Source organism: Gordionus sp. m RMFG-2023, chromosome 2 (genome assembly GCF_954871325.1).
Source record: "Gordionus sp. m RMFG-2023 chromosome 2, tfGorSpeb1-WG-v2, whole genome shotgun sequence".
Taxonomy (NCBI): Eukaryota; Metazoa; Nematomorpha; class Gordioida; order Chordodea; family Parachordodidae; genus Gordionus; species Gordionus sp. m RMFG-2023.
In genome coordinates, this window is record NC_088776.1 from 8,527,971 (window position 1) to 8,545,755 (window position 17,785).

Consider the following 17,785-nt stretch of genomic DNA (forward strand, 5'->3'; position numbering starts at 1 on the left):
GTCAAATTTAAAATTTAACTCTCTAATAGTAATAAGGACCGATTAAATGTCAGCGCGGCCCTCAAATGGTACAACGAGCACGGAAATAAGAGCAACAAAATTGAGGCTACGGAAGCGATTAAAATTCAAACCGACGCCGATATACAATCAAAATTTTCTAATAGCGCGTTAACTAACCTGAAGAATAATGTTAACACCTCCGTAAACGCTCAAATTTTAATGGAGGAGACCCGCCTGAACGATGCTCCAATACATACGAAAAATGCTCAAATATCTGCGTCAAGTAATGAACCAATAGTCAATCCAATCTCAGAACCATTTATACACCCTCCGCTTGTCAAATGGCGAAACGCTTTGGCCAATGTTACCAACGCTTCTCAATTGCATTTGTGCCTTAAGATTTTAAAAAATTCTATATCTTGGGAAAAATCTATTATGAAAGTGGTAAATAATAAAAAGATTTTTTTTTCCTATCTTTTTTTGATACTTTTATTTTATTTATATATGAACATAAATAGATAAAACAATGAATAATGAAATTATATAATGTTTAAATTATAGTTTTGTCAATTCTGTTTGATGGGTTATGACGAAGATAAGCTTTTATTATGTGATGGATGTGACAGAGGATATCACACATATTGTTTCAAAGTATTTAAAAATATATTTACTGATTTAAAATATCTTCCATTTTTAGCCCAAAATGGAGATAATACCCAAAGGTGATTGGTTTTGCTATCAATGCATTTCTAAGGTATAACTAACATTTTTTTTCTAAAATTCTTAAAATAATCGTTATTCTTTATACATAAAAAAATTAGGCAATTAACCAAACACTTTGTTGTATATGCGGCAAAAAACACAAAAAATTATTAAAATGTGATAAATGTAGTAGAAACTACCACCCATACTGCTTTGAACCCCCTATAACCAAGTTATAAATTTATTTTAATAATTATGTTATCACTCATTGTAAATAAAATATCGTTTGGTTTTCTAATTTGTAATTAAATAATTATGAATTTACTTATGAAATAATTTTAGTTAATTAATTAAAGTAAAGCTGTATTTTATCACACTCTATAATAAAGGTTTATATTATAAGCACTTACCGATCATCCATATTTTATGTAGAATATCGAAATTGCGATGGAAATGTCCTGTATGCGTTAAACAAACGAGAACCAATCCTTCTAGAGCTGTGGAAATAAAAATTAAGTCTAATTTTTCCGCCAGGAAACGCGAACGCGGAAGACCTTCTAAGATGGCGGCTCATTCCGAGAAAATTGTGACCGTCATTAAGAAAAAACGTGGGCGGAAACCTAAAAATTATGACGAATTATTACGCGAAACCAAAAAAGACGAGAAAAGCGAGGAGGAAGACGCAGAGCAGACGATCGATAATGATTCGATGGAGAAAATTGATGAAAACGAGAGATTAATCGACGAAGGAGATTCAAAAAGCAACGATAATTATTCTGAAATATTTAAGTGAGTTAAGATCGCTATATAATTTTTTTTTATAAATAGTAATAAATATATAGCTTCTAATTATAATTTTTTAAAAACTACATTAAAATTAGAAACATCCTCGATTCAATGAAAAGTGATGAAAATAGTTGGCCATTTTTACAACCCGTTGATACCAAATCATTTCCTCAATACAAAAAATGTGTTAAGCATCCAATGGATTTTTCTACTATCGAGGAAAACATCAAACAAAATTTGTAAATTTTATTGTTTTCTAAAAAAAATATGTAACTTAATTTAGTTCTTAATGATGGAATTTAAATTTCTTATTTTAAATTATATATATCAACTTATATAACTTTTGAATTCCTAGATACAACAATAAAACCGAATTCGAATCAGATGCTAACCTAATTTTTTCAAATTGTCGACTCTTCAACGAAGAAGATTCCACCATAGGGAAAGCTTGCAAAAATATGAATCAACTTTTTACCTCGCTCATGCTAAAGACTTTTAAAGAAAAGGATTAATAATTAATTATGCAAAATGTAGTCCTTAATATTTTTTGAGAAAACGCTGTTTAAAAACAAATATTAAATCTAATTTGATTCCAATACAAAAGTTGAATTTTTGTATTGTTTTTGTGCAATTTGTTTGATTAAAGAAGAATACCATCTTAATAAATTCTATTCAATTTTTATTTATTTATTAAAACATTTTTTTTAATGATTATTGATTGAACCTTGTATAAAATATTAAATAATTATTTACTAATAATATTTAAAAACATTTTTTTGATATTACGATGTTAATATTATCAAAGTATTGTATACACACTTTTAAAGTACCTTATATATATATATAAATAAAGTTAAATTTTAATATAATATATAATATTTTTTTCTATTCAAATTTTATCTAATAAACAGATATTCGAAAAGCTATTATATATAATACTGTAGAAGCTTATCAAACCATACTATTTTTTGATACCGGTTTACCCATCCTTTAAGATGATTAATGAAAAGAAAAAGATATACAATGTACTCGTTCTCGATGAGTGCAATAGGCCTACAAGAATCGAATCGAATAATTGCGCTATTCGTATTCGTACGAATAATAAATCATTATTCGATTCGAAAATTTTTATAAAGCTTATAAAAAATATATAATTTTTTGCATAAAAAATATATAATTTTTTGCAAAAAAATTATAAACAGATATAATGTTTTAAGATGACATTTTTAAGGATTCTCTCAACAACAATTTACAGAAAATAAACGAAATAAAACCAAATGATTTCATATAACGTTATCCAAACAAATTGGCAAAAAACGTCCGATTTATAGATTAGAATTGCTTAAAAAATATTTAAATTATTTCTTCAATTTAATATACAAATTTTATTAAAATATTCTGAAAATATACAATAATTTCATTTTATAAACATCAAAATATAATACACAAAAAATATAATTATAGTATATCTGAATTTGTTAATAACCAATTTTTTAAACATAACGTCTTTCTTATAGTATCCTCTTTCAGAGACATCATATTCTTAAGTTCCTGGCAGTTAAATAACTAAATTTTGACTAGTTCTTATTCTTTGATTAGGAAAATTCTTTTCCCATTTATTAACCTTATTTTTTATCAAATTTTAAAGTAAATCATCTAATTCAGATAGTGTATCATAATCACTATCATAAAATCTTCATCACTATTAATTACATTGCCATAATCACTAACAATAATATTTTGAAGTTTTAATTGCAGTGGCTTAGCCAGGAATCTTAACACCAAAAATGATTAAATAAAGAGAAAGTATCAAAATAAAATAATTATATTTTTGTTTACTTTGGGTTTGGGGCTTTTCCTTTTCTTCCATTAAAATTTGACAGCAATTAATATAAGTTATGGATTTGATAAAGATAATAGAAAATAAAATGATATCCACTAGGAATATTTAATTACTTCTTTTTTTATTATACTTACAACAATTTACAAATACAAATAAAATATTTGCGAAAAATTACGAATATTTATATATAAATAATTTCGAATAATAGGATTCATTATTCATATTCGATTCGAAAATTGTGCTATTCGTATTCGTAAAATACAAATCGAATCGAATTTCGAATAACAAATAATTTGTTTTAGGCCTAGAGTGCAATATTTAATTTAACTATCCCTAATATTATAAATAGTTATTTATTTTCGGTTTCAAATATATTTATTTCAGGTTAGACCTTGTATTTATAAAACTCCAGGCTGGCAAACTAGTAAAAAAAGGAAACGTTAGGATAAAAATTTGGAAGGGCCTTAGAATTTTTCCAATTGCAGATCTATAATGCAAATATAGTTTTTAAACTTTAAATATTTAATTAAATACTCTTTTTTTTATCAATACCCCTAATCTTAGTGTATGCCCATGTTTTGGTGAGAGCAAACATGGATTTTCTATAGAGAATTCAGAACAACTCTAAAAGTTCCAACGTTTGGGCCTTTTAAAAAAATAATCAGAATAGGCTCGGGCTTAAACAATTTATAAAATGGACAAGATGTATGTTTTGAAATAAGTACCTTTATCTTAGATTCAAGTATTTGCTGTATACTCCTTAAATCTTAATTTATATTAACTTCCTTTTTTTAATAAATTTTATAATATATTTCCCTTATTAGATAAGGAATGGGATAAGAAGATTAATAAGGTTTTTTAATATCTAAATAGGTCATGCCCTTTGAACTTTTTATGAATATGGGTGACCGAGGCACGTGGAACCATTTCAGTTTAAACTTATAAATAATTAACAAAAGTGCAACTTAAGTCTTTTCTTTGGTATAAGCTTGACTTATGATTAATTAAATAAGCATTTGACATTTTAACCAAAATTTGAATATTATCCAAAAAAAGTTTGGTCTTTAAATTATTAAATCAATATTAATTTAATCTGCCAATCATATTTTAAGAAATCAGCTAGATTTATAATAAAAAATAATAGATAAACATTAACTATAATTAAGATCTGAATATTTGAAAGAGTTCTATTTAAATAAATAAATTTATGTGCATGTCTCTTTATTCATAAAATATGCTATTTTATTCTTGAAAATAGTCGTGCTTGGTGCCCCACGTGACCCTTTGAAATATTAATCGATACTTTTATTTTTAACATATACAGATTTTTTATAAAGGTTTTTTTATTTACAAAATTTAGTCCCGTGTACACTGGTCTCTTTACTTTTCAATATAATACACTACAGAATTTTAAAAATATTAATTTTATTATTGAAAGATTTTAAAAAATTGAATTTCTACAAAATTGTATTAAAAATATTGAAAATACAAAATGTGGTATATTAAAATAAAATATTAAAAGAATTTAAAATGTGTTTGCTTCAATCTTTTCCTTTCGTTAAAAAACCATACTCTTCGATAATTTTGTTTATAACAACTTTGTATCCATCCCATGTTTCTTGACCAACCGGCAAAATCTCATTCACTGGTAATAAAAATCCGTACTCACCTCTATCTCTTAATTCGAGTCCATAACTGTATTTCACCTTCAGGTTGTCGTATGCCCAATCTAGAGAACTTCCCGATGCAAAATCTATTAAAATTTAAAAGGCGTAATTTATTGGACATACCTAAATTGGTCTAATTAATTTGGGATGTGCGTGCCTATCTCTATTATCAATATTGTTTTTACATTGTTATATTAATTAAGTAAGGGCTAATCCCTCTTTTAAAATGATTTTTCAAATAAAAAATGGGAAACAATTACAAGTACGCAATACAGATAACAACACAATTGCTTTATAAAAGGGTGTTGTAGAAAGAAATAAATAGCCATAAATGGGAGATAATTGGGGAAAAATTAGATATAAATATTAAAAATTTTAACGGACTGGGGCTAACTTTTCATAAAATTTTGGGTCGGGTTTTGCAGATCACTAGTTTAAATTCACATTGAGGAGAAGTTACGACTTCCGTAAGAATAATTATTATATTAAATAAACGTCTTTGAGTTAGGAAATCAAATGTTATTGGTATTTAGAGATGGGGGAATGGTTTAAAGATGTATTAGATAAAAGCAAGCCTGGCAAACGGAGAGAGAAATAAAATTTATAGATTGAATGAAGTTCGTTTACTACAAAATAAAAGATGAAAGGAAATTATTATAATCTGTAAGTAAAACAAGGAATGAGGAAGATAAAAAGGATTAGGACAAGCTTAGTAAATAAAAATAAGCTTGGGAAAAGTTAAAAAAAAATAGAGATTAAATAAGTGATAATATTTGGGTAGCAGGTATAAGAAATGCTGGACAGTTAGACCCTGAATGTGATCGTAAACGAAAAAATATGCTTGAAATATGATGTAGCGAATTGAAACAATTAAAAAAGGCATTGATCAATGATAAATAAAATAACGAGAAATTGTCCATGTGAAAGGATGAATCAATGTAAAGTAATACAAGATTACATACCATTCCAATAGAAGCACTCAAATCTATAAGAATAAACCTATATGGACCATAATTTTTTTGGCCTACCGTATTAAAGTATATTCATTGAAATGTACCGGTCAAGATAATAATGTTTGATTACATTTTATATAAACTCCCTTATAAAATTAATTCATGATAATAGTTTAAAAGGATGAAAGAAAATTTAAACAAGACCGGTTTAATTCATAATTTATTTATTCTATTTAAATTAACATTTAAAATATTGGAAATCGAATTTTAAATTTCGATTATATTTCCCCAAAAATGAATAATATTATTAAATTGTTTTAACCTTATTTATTTCCGTAAAAATTTGTTTTCGCTATTATAACTAATTAAAGTTTCATTTATAATTTATTTACATAGCAGATCTGTTATGGATCCCACTTGATATTTCGTTCCGTGAACTGATTCAAGGGCCAACGAGGCGTTTAATCCTACTGCATACTAATTTTTTTATATATATTAATTCACTGTAATATTGATGATAAAGCAATTGGTTTATAACTAAAATTGGAAAATTTTACACTGAAAATCTAAAAAATTAAAAATGAATTCTTATTTATCACTTATATATATAGAATTGAAAATGTGAATGTTTTTTTAAAAAAAATGCATGAACTTTAATATCAAATATTTTTTTTAATATCTGATGTTTTATTATAAAATTTATTTAATTATTACTATAAAATATTGAATTAATAAAATATATAATCAAATTTGCTTCCATTCATTTATTTTTGGTCATATCATATGATTAAGGAAAGTTCCAAAAAAAAGATTTTTTTTTGAGCAGCTTTAGTAAATATATCATAACTTTATTTATAAATAAATGTAAATCTAGAAATTTTGTATTTATTATCTCTAATATTTTTACAATAAATATATAAAATTTTAGTTCTTAAATTTTATTAATTCGGGTTTGAACAGGAGTGCCCCCCCCCCCACCTCATTCTCTCCTAACATTCATAACAATTTTAGAGTATATTTGACAGATCATTAGACATTTGACTTATCAAATCAAACCATTGAAAAGTGAAGTGACAATTAAGTGACACCATTTAGTGGCTTAATGTTTATATTGCTTATTTAATAGTGAGAATGACTAACGATATTTATACATACCAATTCATCGTAGTCTTTCGGATGTTGAGATCCATGGCCATAAGGTAAAAGCCATAATTGAGAATACGAATGTATGCTCATGAAAGAAAATATGGAATCTCTATGTGATATCAAAAAATTCTTGACGTTTTCATTCTCGATTTCCGAAAATTTTGTTTCTCCTTGATAAACTTGGGAACACGGATTATCGCTAGCACCCGTTGCTTATGATCACAAATGAGATAAAATTTCAAAATTATATGTATTTGGGTTTAAAAAATATCTCCTTACTAATTATTTTTTTATTCAAAGGCAATCAAAATTAGGACTAATTGAACATCTAAAGAATATTAATTAATACCTTGAATATCTATTTTAGCAAATATTTATAAAAGAAAAAATTACCTCCCCAACTTGAATGACCCCAATTCCTATTGGCATCGGCTCCTATACAGGTTGAACGTTTGTTAGTAGATCTGGTTTTTCTCCACAGTCTTTCCTGACAAATAAGTAAATAAAACATAGATTCCAATTTTTTGTATAAAATGCATATAGGTTTTTATTAGGTTTAAATATTTACCGCAGTGTGAGTATATTCATATCCGTCAGGATTATGGATTGGCAAGATATAAAAATCAAGTTTATCTAGATATTCATTGCTTAAATCGTGTAACAGAGTATCGTTAGACCATCTCTTAGGTTCTACCAACTAATATTGTTTGTTTTCGTTTTTGTATTTTTAGAAATATATTTAATGTTTAAAATGGCTAAAAAAATTCTTATGATCATTAAATTTACTAAATTAAAAATACATCCTAATAAGCTATATATTTTATCATAAAAATATTTACATTATTATATTCGTGTATTATATAAAACTAATTATATAACAGTGTTCATGGATGAATGAAATTTTAACTTGTGACAAAAAATACAGGATTGTGGTGACAGTTATCCATTCCCTAGCATGTATACCAGCATCTATCCATATGGCCGGTTTGAAAGATTTGGTTTTCTTGCCCACCTTAAAAGAAGACAATTTATAAGTGAATATTTTTCTACCATATTTTAGCCATCAACCACCACAAAATTATTTATACATGACATTGTATGGCTTAATTTTTGGATTCTCTTTTTACATTACAGTAATATGAAATGTATTCTAGAGTAAATAGAAAAAGTTTAACCTATAATGGGGAAAAAACGTCTTAACAATATTAAAATTTAATTTATTTTAAGACCGGCAAAATCATTTTTTTCCGCTGGGGTCGGCCCAGAGCTCATTGCTGCCCAAATTTTCAAAAAAAAAGAAAGCTAATAGGAATCGGCAATAATTTTATGCTGTTTATTTATTTTGTTCTATTTATTACAAAATATGAAAATGAAAAATATTATCTCCACTTAATTTTATTTTTTAAAAATCTCTCATTCTTTTAAAATTCAATTTATGATTGTGACAATCAATTAGGCAAGGAAGGAAGCTCTTGGAAGGAAATACAACTTTAATGTTTTCCGGTCAGCAGGACATGTCTATATTTTGTTGATGATTTGAGGCTTGTTGGGAATCTAAATGGCAGTCGATTTTTAAATATTAGCGATTTTGGAGCATAAATCTCTTACAATTTTTTTTCTCTAACAAATTACTTAATTAATTTTAAAATTCTTCTTGCCAATTAATTAGCTTATGCATTTTATTAATTTTTATATTATCGAGATTAATTTTATAAAAAATGAATACGATTATTTTGCATTATGGAAATAAGTGATGCATTAAATTTGTGTAAATTGACCAACAATAAAAATTGGTTAATCTGATTGATTCTATGATAATTATTTCAAGCCATTCATATTGGTTCACCCAATTGAATGGATTAATATATTAAATCCTTTAAAATAACACTTCGGCCAGTTGTGCGACAGTATATATATTGTATTTACTATTCAGAGGCAGATATTAATACCTGCTTGTTGAATCGTGATATAAAATCAAAATACCTTTAAAACTTTCATTATCCGACCTTCGTACGATTTCCCTATTTCTATGATTTCTAAAAGTTCGGGATATTCTTGGAGAAGAAAATCGATCCATGCTTCTACCTTTATGTAATATAATATTATACGAATTATTGTTATATCTATTTCTTTTTCGACTTTTTCGTTTTCCCCAGTATAGGTGTCTAAAAAAGCGGCGAAAACATCAAAATTTAGCCTAACTTCAAATGCATACAATCCCCTCCCCCTTCTCCACGTTTATAAATAATCAAATAAAAATTCCTAAAAATAGTAATGTTTCCCAATATGATTTTGTAAACAATAAAGATGGATGTCAGATGTGGATAGCTATACTATCTCTTATTTTCATAGGATACTCAATCCATTAAAACATAACTAAATTAATATGCAGTGAAACCCGGTTATAGTGACTTAAATTTACTTTTCATTTCATCAATGGTTCATATTTGCATGGTAAACTACAGCAGAGGATAAAATTAGATCCCATGTCCGGCTTTTTATAGGGTTATTTATTGAGTTGTTTAATGATTTTTACAAGAAAACCTTTGTAATGTAATATAAAAAAATTACTTGATCGAATCTCGGAAACCGATCAAAGTTAAATGATTCATATATAACGCCATCGTGTCTTAAACGCATTTTACCGAATTGTTGGCTTTCTCTTTGTGAATCAACTAGTCTTTTGTTTTATGATTTTTTTAAGGATTTTAGAATTCACTTGAAATAGAAAATTAGGAAAAATATTTTTGGGGCAGACTTTGGCCAAGATTAGATTTATTTCGAAATTCTTATCTTTTATATAATAAGAATTTGAATTATCCTCTTAAAATTTAAATATTGTAGTCATTATATTACGATTTGAATATTGTTATCAAATAACCTCTTTATCTTCCCTAATGAATTTTTTTTAACTAAATTTAAGGGTTAAAAGCATCAAAGGCATATATTTTCCTCTGAGGTTACACACTTTTGCAATTTATCGATATTGCGTCTAAATTACATAAATATCCAAAGTTAGTTTTTGTCATAAGTTTCTAATAATTAATTTTTTAAAAAATTGTTTCATAAAAATTAAAAAATAAAATAATCTTAGGCCATTTCCAAACAGCCGTTTTTATTGGGTGTTTTCAGTATTTTTGTGATTTTTAATAACGATTAAATAACGTCTGAAAACTAGTGATCTGCATTGGGCTTAATTTTTCAAGCCCGGCCTGACCGTAAATTTTTTTTAAAAAAATTTACCGGCCTGGCTCGAATTTATTTAAATATAGAAATTAATTATTATAATTACTAAAAATAATTGATATATATTATATGGCGTCTAGTTTCTATAAATAAAATCAAATATTTTTATTTTACATTAAAAATTCAACATAAAATTTAGAAATTTAGAAATATTAAAAAAATTTCCAAAGCCCAACTCGACCCGGATTTTTTAAAAAATTAGGCCCGGCCCGGCTCAGCCCGAACCTGATTTCTCTTTAAAAAATAGGCCTGAACCCGGCCTTAATTCGGGCCGAGTACGAGCCGGACCTACTTTTGCAGATCTCTACTGAAAATTCTACTCGGATTAATTTATTTTAAAAATATTATAGTTTATAAAAAAATTAATTCAACAATTTATTCTTTGTTTGGAAATCAAAAAAAAATTAATGATAACATGCCTCAAAAAACGTTGAGTTTGGAAATGGCCTTAAAGATAGATTATATATGTTTAAATAAATAAGATTGATGATAATGTGAGTTAGATAAAAAAGATTCTTTTTTTACTCGTGCCTGTATAAAGGCATTCACCATGGTTTAAAACAATTATCTTTTTTAATTTTTTTTTTTCAAATTAAAAATTAACGTTATCCCTACCTCTCGAAATTTCCGAACCGGGTAGCAAATGTTTGTTTTTAAACTATACTAGTTATACACTTATTATATATTTTGTCGGCCATACATTACATTATTTCTCTAGTTATAAATTTGTAATTGGTATGTATGTATAAATAATAAAGGAAGAAGGCCCGGCGTGGCCCACTGGAGGTCCCGCAATTATACCCCATGAATATACTTAAGGGGAAATTTAGAATCTTTGAACCAATATTATAGGATAAAATATAACTTTTACGTTACACGTAAACAATGAAAGAACAAGTCAAGCAATGGTTAAATAAGTTTTTATTATTTTAAAGAGAATACTTTTTAACATCGGGAATGGTCTCAGCGAATAATATATTCGCTTCCTTAAGCATGCTTTGAAGGTCTAAGAAGTAGGATTGAGGAATCATTACATCCGTGTATTTCGTGGGTGATTGTATTGACGTCCAAAAATCGACCTTAAAAAGGATTTTAAAAAAAATTATGAAAATAGTTTCTTAAACTTTTTCAGAATTTATTATACAAATTTTAATAATAATAATATAAAGAAGAAAAAAATTACTTCTGGGTGATTTTTTTCGAAAATTTTTAGCACATTGATATCTGTTTCGTTTTCAGTTTTGATCCTATACACCTTATAGCTTAAGAGATTAAGTAATAAAATAAATTAAATTTTAACTTATCTAAATCCTATTTTAACTACAATAATAACTTCCTTTTAAATGAATAAGAAAAGGGTTATTATAGAAATTTGATATAAATTAATTACTCGGGTATCTATTTATCGTAGATATATTATTTTTCCAATATAAAAATTCTCTTATTAGCATTATCGGCGGTTATACTTGAGATTATATATTTTTTTGATCATTTTTAAAATTATTTTTGGATAATCAGCTGACACGCACAAAAACCTAAGTTAATCTAAAAAAACCTCCAGTCCTGATTTAAAGCTAAAAAAAAATATCGGACCTATTTCTTCAGATCCAACCCTCTCCGCAAAAACGATTTATCCAACCAATCCGATTCGATTTTTTTTATCAAAGGTCCAAGTCTGATTCGAGAATTATTAATTTAGAAATGGGTTTAGACCCAACTAGGTGCGAAATAAATTTTAAAATCAAGGAGCGAATCCAACCTAATGCTAGAAAATGATTGCTTTCACTCTCTCTCTTTCTTTTTTTGCTTTCTTTCTCTCTTTTTCTTTCTTTCTTTCTTTTTCTTTCTTTCTTTTTCTTTCTTTCTTTCTTTCTTTCTTTCTTTCTTTCTTTCTTTCTTTCTTTCTTTCTTTCTTTCTTTCTTTCTTTCTTTCTTTCTTTCTTTCTTTCTTTCTTTCTTTCTTTCTTTCTTTCTTTCTTTCTTTCTTTCTTTCTTTCTTTCTTTCTTTCTTTCTTTCTTTCTTTCTTTCTTTCTTTCTTTCTTTCTTTTTCTTTCTTTCTTTTTTATTTTTTCTTGAACAGTTAGAGGGCCTAATACAATAAATTTAAATTATATTAATTCAACAAGTTTAGATATAATGGATAATTTAACCATTTATTCTTCTCATATTTCTATTTTTCTTCCTCTATAAAATATTCCTAATTAATGATTAAATATTAAAAACCTAGAGCAGGCCTAAATTATTTTTTTTAAACTGTAAAATAGGAAAGGAAAATATATAAACTCGGACCAAGCCCTATAATGAAAGAAGGAAGATACGGAAATACAATTTTTAGCCGATGATTATATAAAAAATAGCTTAAAATAGCGAAGTTAATTTTTATAAATCAGTAGCTGGGCCACTTTTTCAAAATAGTTATAGTGGTAGCGCGCTACTTTCAAAAATACCCTTTAATAACCCTGAGGAGATATAATTGAGTTCCTAGGAAATTTAGATAGTTGTCTCGGCACACCGCTCTTTGCGTATATTTTAAAATTTTAAAAGAAGATTCATGATGTCACCCCATTAATATGAGTGATTTCCCCCCCCCCCTCCCAAAAAAAAATATTTTTTAATAAAAATTGTAGCTTAGGGGACCTAAGGACCTATTGGTAGAAATATAGCTATTGGGGTGAAATAAAAATCGTGACAATCTTTGATTTACTTCAGCTGTTATGATCGGATCAAAAACAATTTTATTTTAATGGGATAGTATCATCATAAAATCTTTTAAGTTAATATTATTATATACTAATGCAATGCATCTTCTTAAGTTAATTGTATTTTTTTTTATATAAATTGAAAAATAATTATTTATTTACCCTCTGTAATCGTTAACCTCATGTCCGGGTAGACAGCTGGATATATAAAGAGCTACCAGAAAGATCAGAATTGATATTGAAACAGAATTTCTTAACATTTGTAGTTTAGATTTGTTTAAAAATTTCAAATAAAGCGTTTATAATTAAATAACAAAATATTATATGAGTTAATATATATTGTCAAATAAATTAATTTTTATTTTTTAGTTTTTATTTTTTACTAAACGTTTACATTTGCGAGGAGATGAAATATGATAAGGGTGAGATTGAGTTAAACATAAATAAATAATAAAAAAATCATAAAGCAATTAGGTGGACAAATATTTAACGACATACATTTTAAATGACCTCATTTGAAAAGAGAAAATTTTATAAAGGAGCAAAATTAAATATTGTGTGTTAAATTTTCTTATGTATAAACAATTTAATAATATTTCACTTAGCTTTATTTTAATGATTACAAACTGAGCAATAACGTCTAGCTTGAGTTTCTACATATAAAAATATGATTGTTTTAACTTGAAGTGGTTATTTTTTTTATAAAAATTATATAAAAAAAGGTATTAAATATACAAACTAGAGGTGGACGCGGTCCTAATTTTTTATTAACGACCCGCCCGCTCACGACAAGCAATATTTTGATTCATGCTCGAAAATTCACGGTGTTTTTAAATTTTTCAAAACTATTGCTATAATTTTACACTTTTTTGAATTCATTCTATTTATTTCTCTAATTTCATAATCCATATTAATAACAAAAAATAAATACAATCTATAAATCAAAATTTATTTGAAAAAAGAAGAATGTCCATCTTTTTTTATTTCAATTGTGTACGCCTTTCCTCTAGTAAGAGATTGGCTACAGAAAATAACCTTTCACTAGAAGCCGAACTTGCAGCTGACAAAATTTTACTTGATAATTTTCTCAAAAAAGGAAATGAATATTCCTGCTTCCAAAACTTCAGAATACTGTCGTTTTATCTTATATGAATCTTTTAAGTTCATCCTCATAGCTTTCATCGGTGATGCTTCATCAGAATCATCTAGAAATTCTCTAAAAATTTTTTTAGAATATAAGGTCTTTTATGAGTGTAGGATGAATTAGGAAAGTGATAGTTGGTATTGACCATTTAGAATATACGATTTTATATGAGTTTAGGATAAGTTAGGAAAGTTATAAATGATAGTTGGCATCGACTTATACACATCATTTAATTTTTTAGCATTTTTATGATTGTTTTATATATATCATTTTCTTCATTTATTAAAAACTTAAGTCTTTTGAAATTCGTATCTAGAATTAAGTCTACCTTATGTAGTGGCTGCATAATAATCTTTTAAAAGAAATCTTGTTCTGTATTTTAAGGTTTTGATTATAATTGTATCACGTTTAGAAGGTTAACAAAATTTTATTAATTTTTGTTTCCATAGAAAAACTTTATTTATTGTGAGACGAGAATCTGCTCTCAGATTATACGAGCATTCTTTAAATATTGATAAAAATTTATCTAACTCACGTATGATACTGATATCAATTGTGGCTAATCTATTTAATTTTTGCTTGCTAAACAAGTACACTTGTATTTCAGAATATGATTTGAAGAAACTCTGTATCATGATATATACAGATCTGTATCATGATATATACAGAGTTCCATCTCGTTATTCTCGCTATTACATCTTGTTTAAGGGTGTGGCTTAGTTTGATATTAGCTGTAGATTGTTTGAAATATTGTACTATTTTTTTATATCATTTATATTTAAGGCTATTTCAGTTAATTGTCAAAAATATAATGCATAATATTATTTAGTATATATGGCATATACATGCTAGCGTTTCGTCATCTTTGAATGCACTTATAAGATTTGCTCCGTTATCACTCACAACTATACATTTATTTAAGCAATTTTCTACTTCTGTATATTCTCCTAAAATTGAATTGACTACACTTTTAATTTTGACGCTTTTTTCATCCATTGCCCTAGTGGCCAAAACAAATGTTTTTAATTAAAATCCTTAATGATAATATGTCCTATAATGGTTCAAAAACTTAGATTTTTATAGTCATCCGTCCAAATATCAGTGATTATGGACAATGATCATGCTTTTAATCTTAAATTTTATTTCATGGTATATTTTTGGACCTATAGTATTCATAAGAGTATTCCGGTTCACAACTTTTATATTTTGTTATCCATATGTAACACCAACATTTATCTCTTCTAGCTTTAAAATCCTTCACTTTCTGTTGCATTTAAAGATTGAAGATCTTTACAAATAAAATATAACTGACTTTTCTGTAAAAAGTTTAAGCAAAATTTAGCATAAGGTCTCGCGATAAAAAAACACCTAAACAAAAAAATAAAATAGGACTAACAAAATGATACCTGATTTGTTTATAAAATGCGGAAGATTTTTAGTTTTCATTAATTATTCTTTTTTAAAAAAGAACTAAATTAAATAAGAAAATATATAATAAAATTGCAAATTTATATTTATAAAAAAACAATTTTAAAAATTAAAATTTCCGTGATTCACGGGAAATTTATGTTCACACCCGATCACGCCTGGGGAAAATTTTGGGAAGGCCCGTCACGCCCAGTCACGCCTTGGAATTTAAAATTTATTCACACTCACGCATTACCCACCGTGACACGATGGGTCACGCGTAATTTCACGGCCCGCGCCCACTCTAATACAAACACACAATTACCAATACTGTTTATAATATATTTGAAACCATATAAACAGTAATTTAAAAGCACAGTATGGAGTAAAGTGATCCTACGTCGAATCATCTTTTGGTTGCACTATCTTTAAGAAACAATAATTATTTTATATCCCAAGTCTGTCCGATGAAAAAAAATGTCCCGCTCTGCCCCAGTCGTTTTGTTTCGATTTTCAGTTTTAAAATGATTAGCAAAACTCTTTTAACATCCATCTTATTTATAATTTCTGTTAAAAATTTTATCCTAACTCTTTGTAATTGTCACTATTCTCACCATCATGTATAAAACATAGTATTGGTACATGATATCTTCTGGTAAAATTATTCCATATAATTTTTTTACTATACCACGCAATTATTTAAGCTTGTAGGGTAGGAGGAACCGAGTCAAAAGAAAGTTGAGTGTTAAAAATAAAATCATCTTGGCAGATTCAGATAGCCATGAGATGTAACCAGAGAAAAATAGAATGGGTGGCATCTAAGGATTCAGTCATTAGAATATAGGAAATTGTAGATAAAACAATTTGTCCTCCTTTTCATGTAAGAAAATTCGTCCTCTTCCAATTTTTAAAAATATTATAATGATAGTTGATATGTATTGGTAGTCTAATTAACGTTTAGGTATCATAGCGCAATAAGCTGAAGTAGTTTATAATATCTACATTTATCTTAATTATTTAATTAAATCTCGCTAACATTGTTTGACTTACTATTGTTCAAGAAGAGGTTGAGAAGAATCATCACGAACTAAAAATTTACCAATCTCATTTATCCAATTGATTTGGCTAACGTTCTAATTATCAAGAGCGATAAAATTCAATAACTAATATATTTTTTTGAATATGGGGGCCAGAAAAATTTTAGGTGTGAGGTCAAAAATTTTTATCGAATGGACCAAATTTAAAAGGCAAATTTATTTTGGGGGCCTGTCACCCCCTTGTGGATACCTGTCTGCTTTCATTGGATTCAAAATTTGGATGCAAAGGTTTTGTTGAATGCAATTTCGTTATTAACAACCAGCTTCTCCCCAAAAATGTAAATGTTTTCTTGCCTTTCTTGTTGTAATAAAATATAACAATTTAGTGAATTATATTATTTTTTTAAATTAATGTACGGAAATGTGGATACATTGTAATATTTGGAATTATATTGGATTGATTTTGTAAAATTTAGATTATTTTAAAAAATCGAAGGCAGTATGCAACAGGGAAAGAAAGAAATAAAAATTTATCTATAATTTTATTCTAAAATAATTTTACCTCGCTTAATTATTTTTTAAAAAGGCCAGGTGATGTGGCTTATTGAAAGAAATGTTTATGAATTTTCTTCTGAAAAACAATTTCAATCAACAAAAGGAATTATCTCGAAAAATTTTAAGCGATAGCTTTGGGTATATTCTTAGAAAAAGGAACTAAAGGAAATATTCATTTTTTAAAATAATTTTTAAGGATAGCATTTTTTTAAAAAAAATAAAAATATATTTATTATAATTAGATAGAGAATAACACCATACCATAATATTAAAAAATAGAGGATTATTCTAAATTATATTTTAGCAATTTTATTGGTGATATGGAAGAATACCGATTCATAGAGAAAAAAAAAATGCACTTTGCAAAAAATGGTAGAAAACTATGATCCTCAGCCCATGATTTATCGAGTAGAGACAATTTCAGTAGATTCACCTAATTGTCTTGAAAAATTAAAGGCAATAACATACAAAGAAGGAAAGAAAGTGAATGTTTAATGAAATTTTCTGTAAATTTCTCAATTTTCTTGAAAAATTTGTGGCAATACGTATTTTAACGTGATATGACGGTAACATATAAATATCCACACTCACAGATTTCT

At 26.7% G+C, this 17,785-nt stretch overlaps 2 protein-coding genes across 5 annotated transcripts in view; one reads left to right on the plus strand and one right to left on the minus strand.

The window, feature by feature from the left end:
• The window catches only part of LOC135925091 (uncharacterized), a 45,824-nt gene extending 43,543 nt beyond the window's left edge, over window positions 1–2,281 (plus strand). For all 4 annotated transcript variants that reach the window (XM_065460266.1, XM_065460265.1, XM_065460268.1 and 1 more), the window contains exons 21-27: window positions 30–444; window positions 562–651; window positions 698–754; window positions 822–934; window positions 1,135–1,491; window positions 1,584–1,727; window positions 1,844–2,281. In XM_065460266.1, the coding sequence (XP_065316338.1) occupies window positions 30–444; window positions 562–651; window positions 698–754; window positions 822–934; window positions 1,135–1,491; window positions 1,584–1,727; window positions 1,844–2,000 (1,333 nt within the window). In that variant the 3' untranslated portion in view covers window positions 2,001–2,281. The remainder of the gene's footprint in view (window positions 1–29; window positions 445–561; window positions 652–697; window positions 755–821; window positions 935–1,134; window positions 1,492–1,583; window positions 1,728–1,843) is intronic.
• Window positions 2,282–4,872: 2,591 nt separating this feature from the next.
• Window positions 4,873–13,319, minus strand: LOC135924050 (carboxypeptidase B-like). Its single transcript, XM_065459098.1, has 11 exons — window positions 13,206–13,319; window positions 11,527–11,605; window positions 11,286–11,422; window positions 9,669–9,777; window positions 9,081–9,182; window positions 8,005–8,109; window positions 7,666–7,794; window positions 7,491–7,584; window positions 7,107–7,309; window positions 6,344–6,428; window positions 4,873–5,084 (listed from the first exon to the last, which is right to left on the minus strand). Exons 1-11 carry the CDS (start codon window positions 13,301–13,303, stop codon window positions 4,873–4,875), a joined length of 1,353 nt encoding a protein of 450 aa, XP_065315170.1. The 5' UTR covers window positions 13,304–13,319.
• Window positions 13,320–17,785: the final 4,466 nt, after the last annotated feature.

What these genes read in the sequence shown, in the direction of transcription:
- LOC135924050 (XM_065459098.1), bottom strand. Translation starts at nt 13,303, where the DNA reads ATGTTAAGAAATTCTGTTTCAATATCAATTCTGATCTTTCTGGTAGCT. An exon ending in GGATAATGAAAGTTTTAAAG is followed by an intron (nt 8,110 to 9,080) that starts GTATTTTGATTT and finishes TCTTCTTTTAAG; the next exon opens with GTGGGCAAGAAAACCAAATC. An exon ending in ATCCATAACAGATCTGCTAT is followed by an intron (nt 5,085 to 6,343) that starts GTAAATAAATTA and finishes AAATTTTAATAG; the next exon opens with ATTTTGCATCGGGAAGTTCT.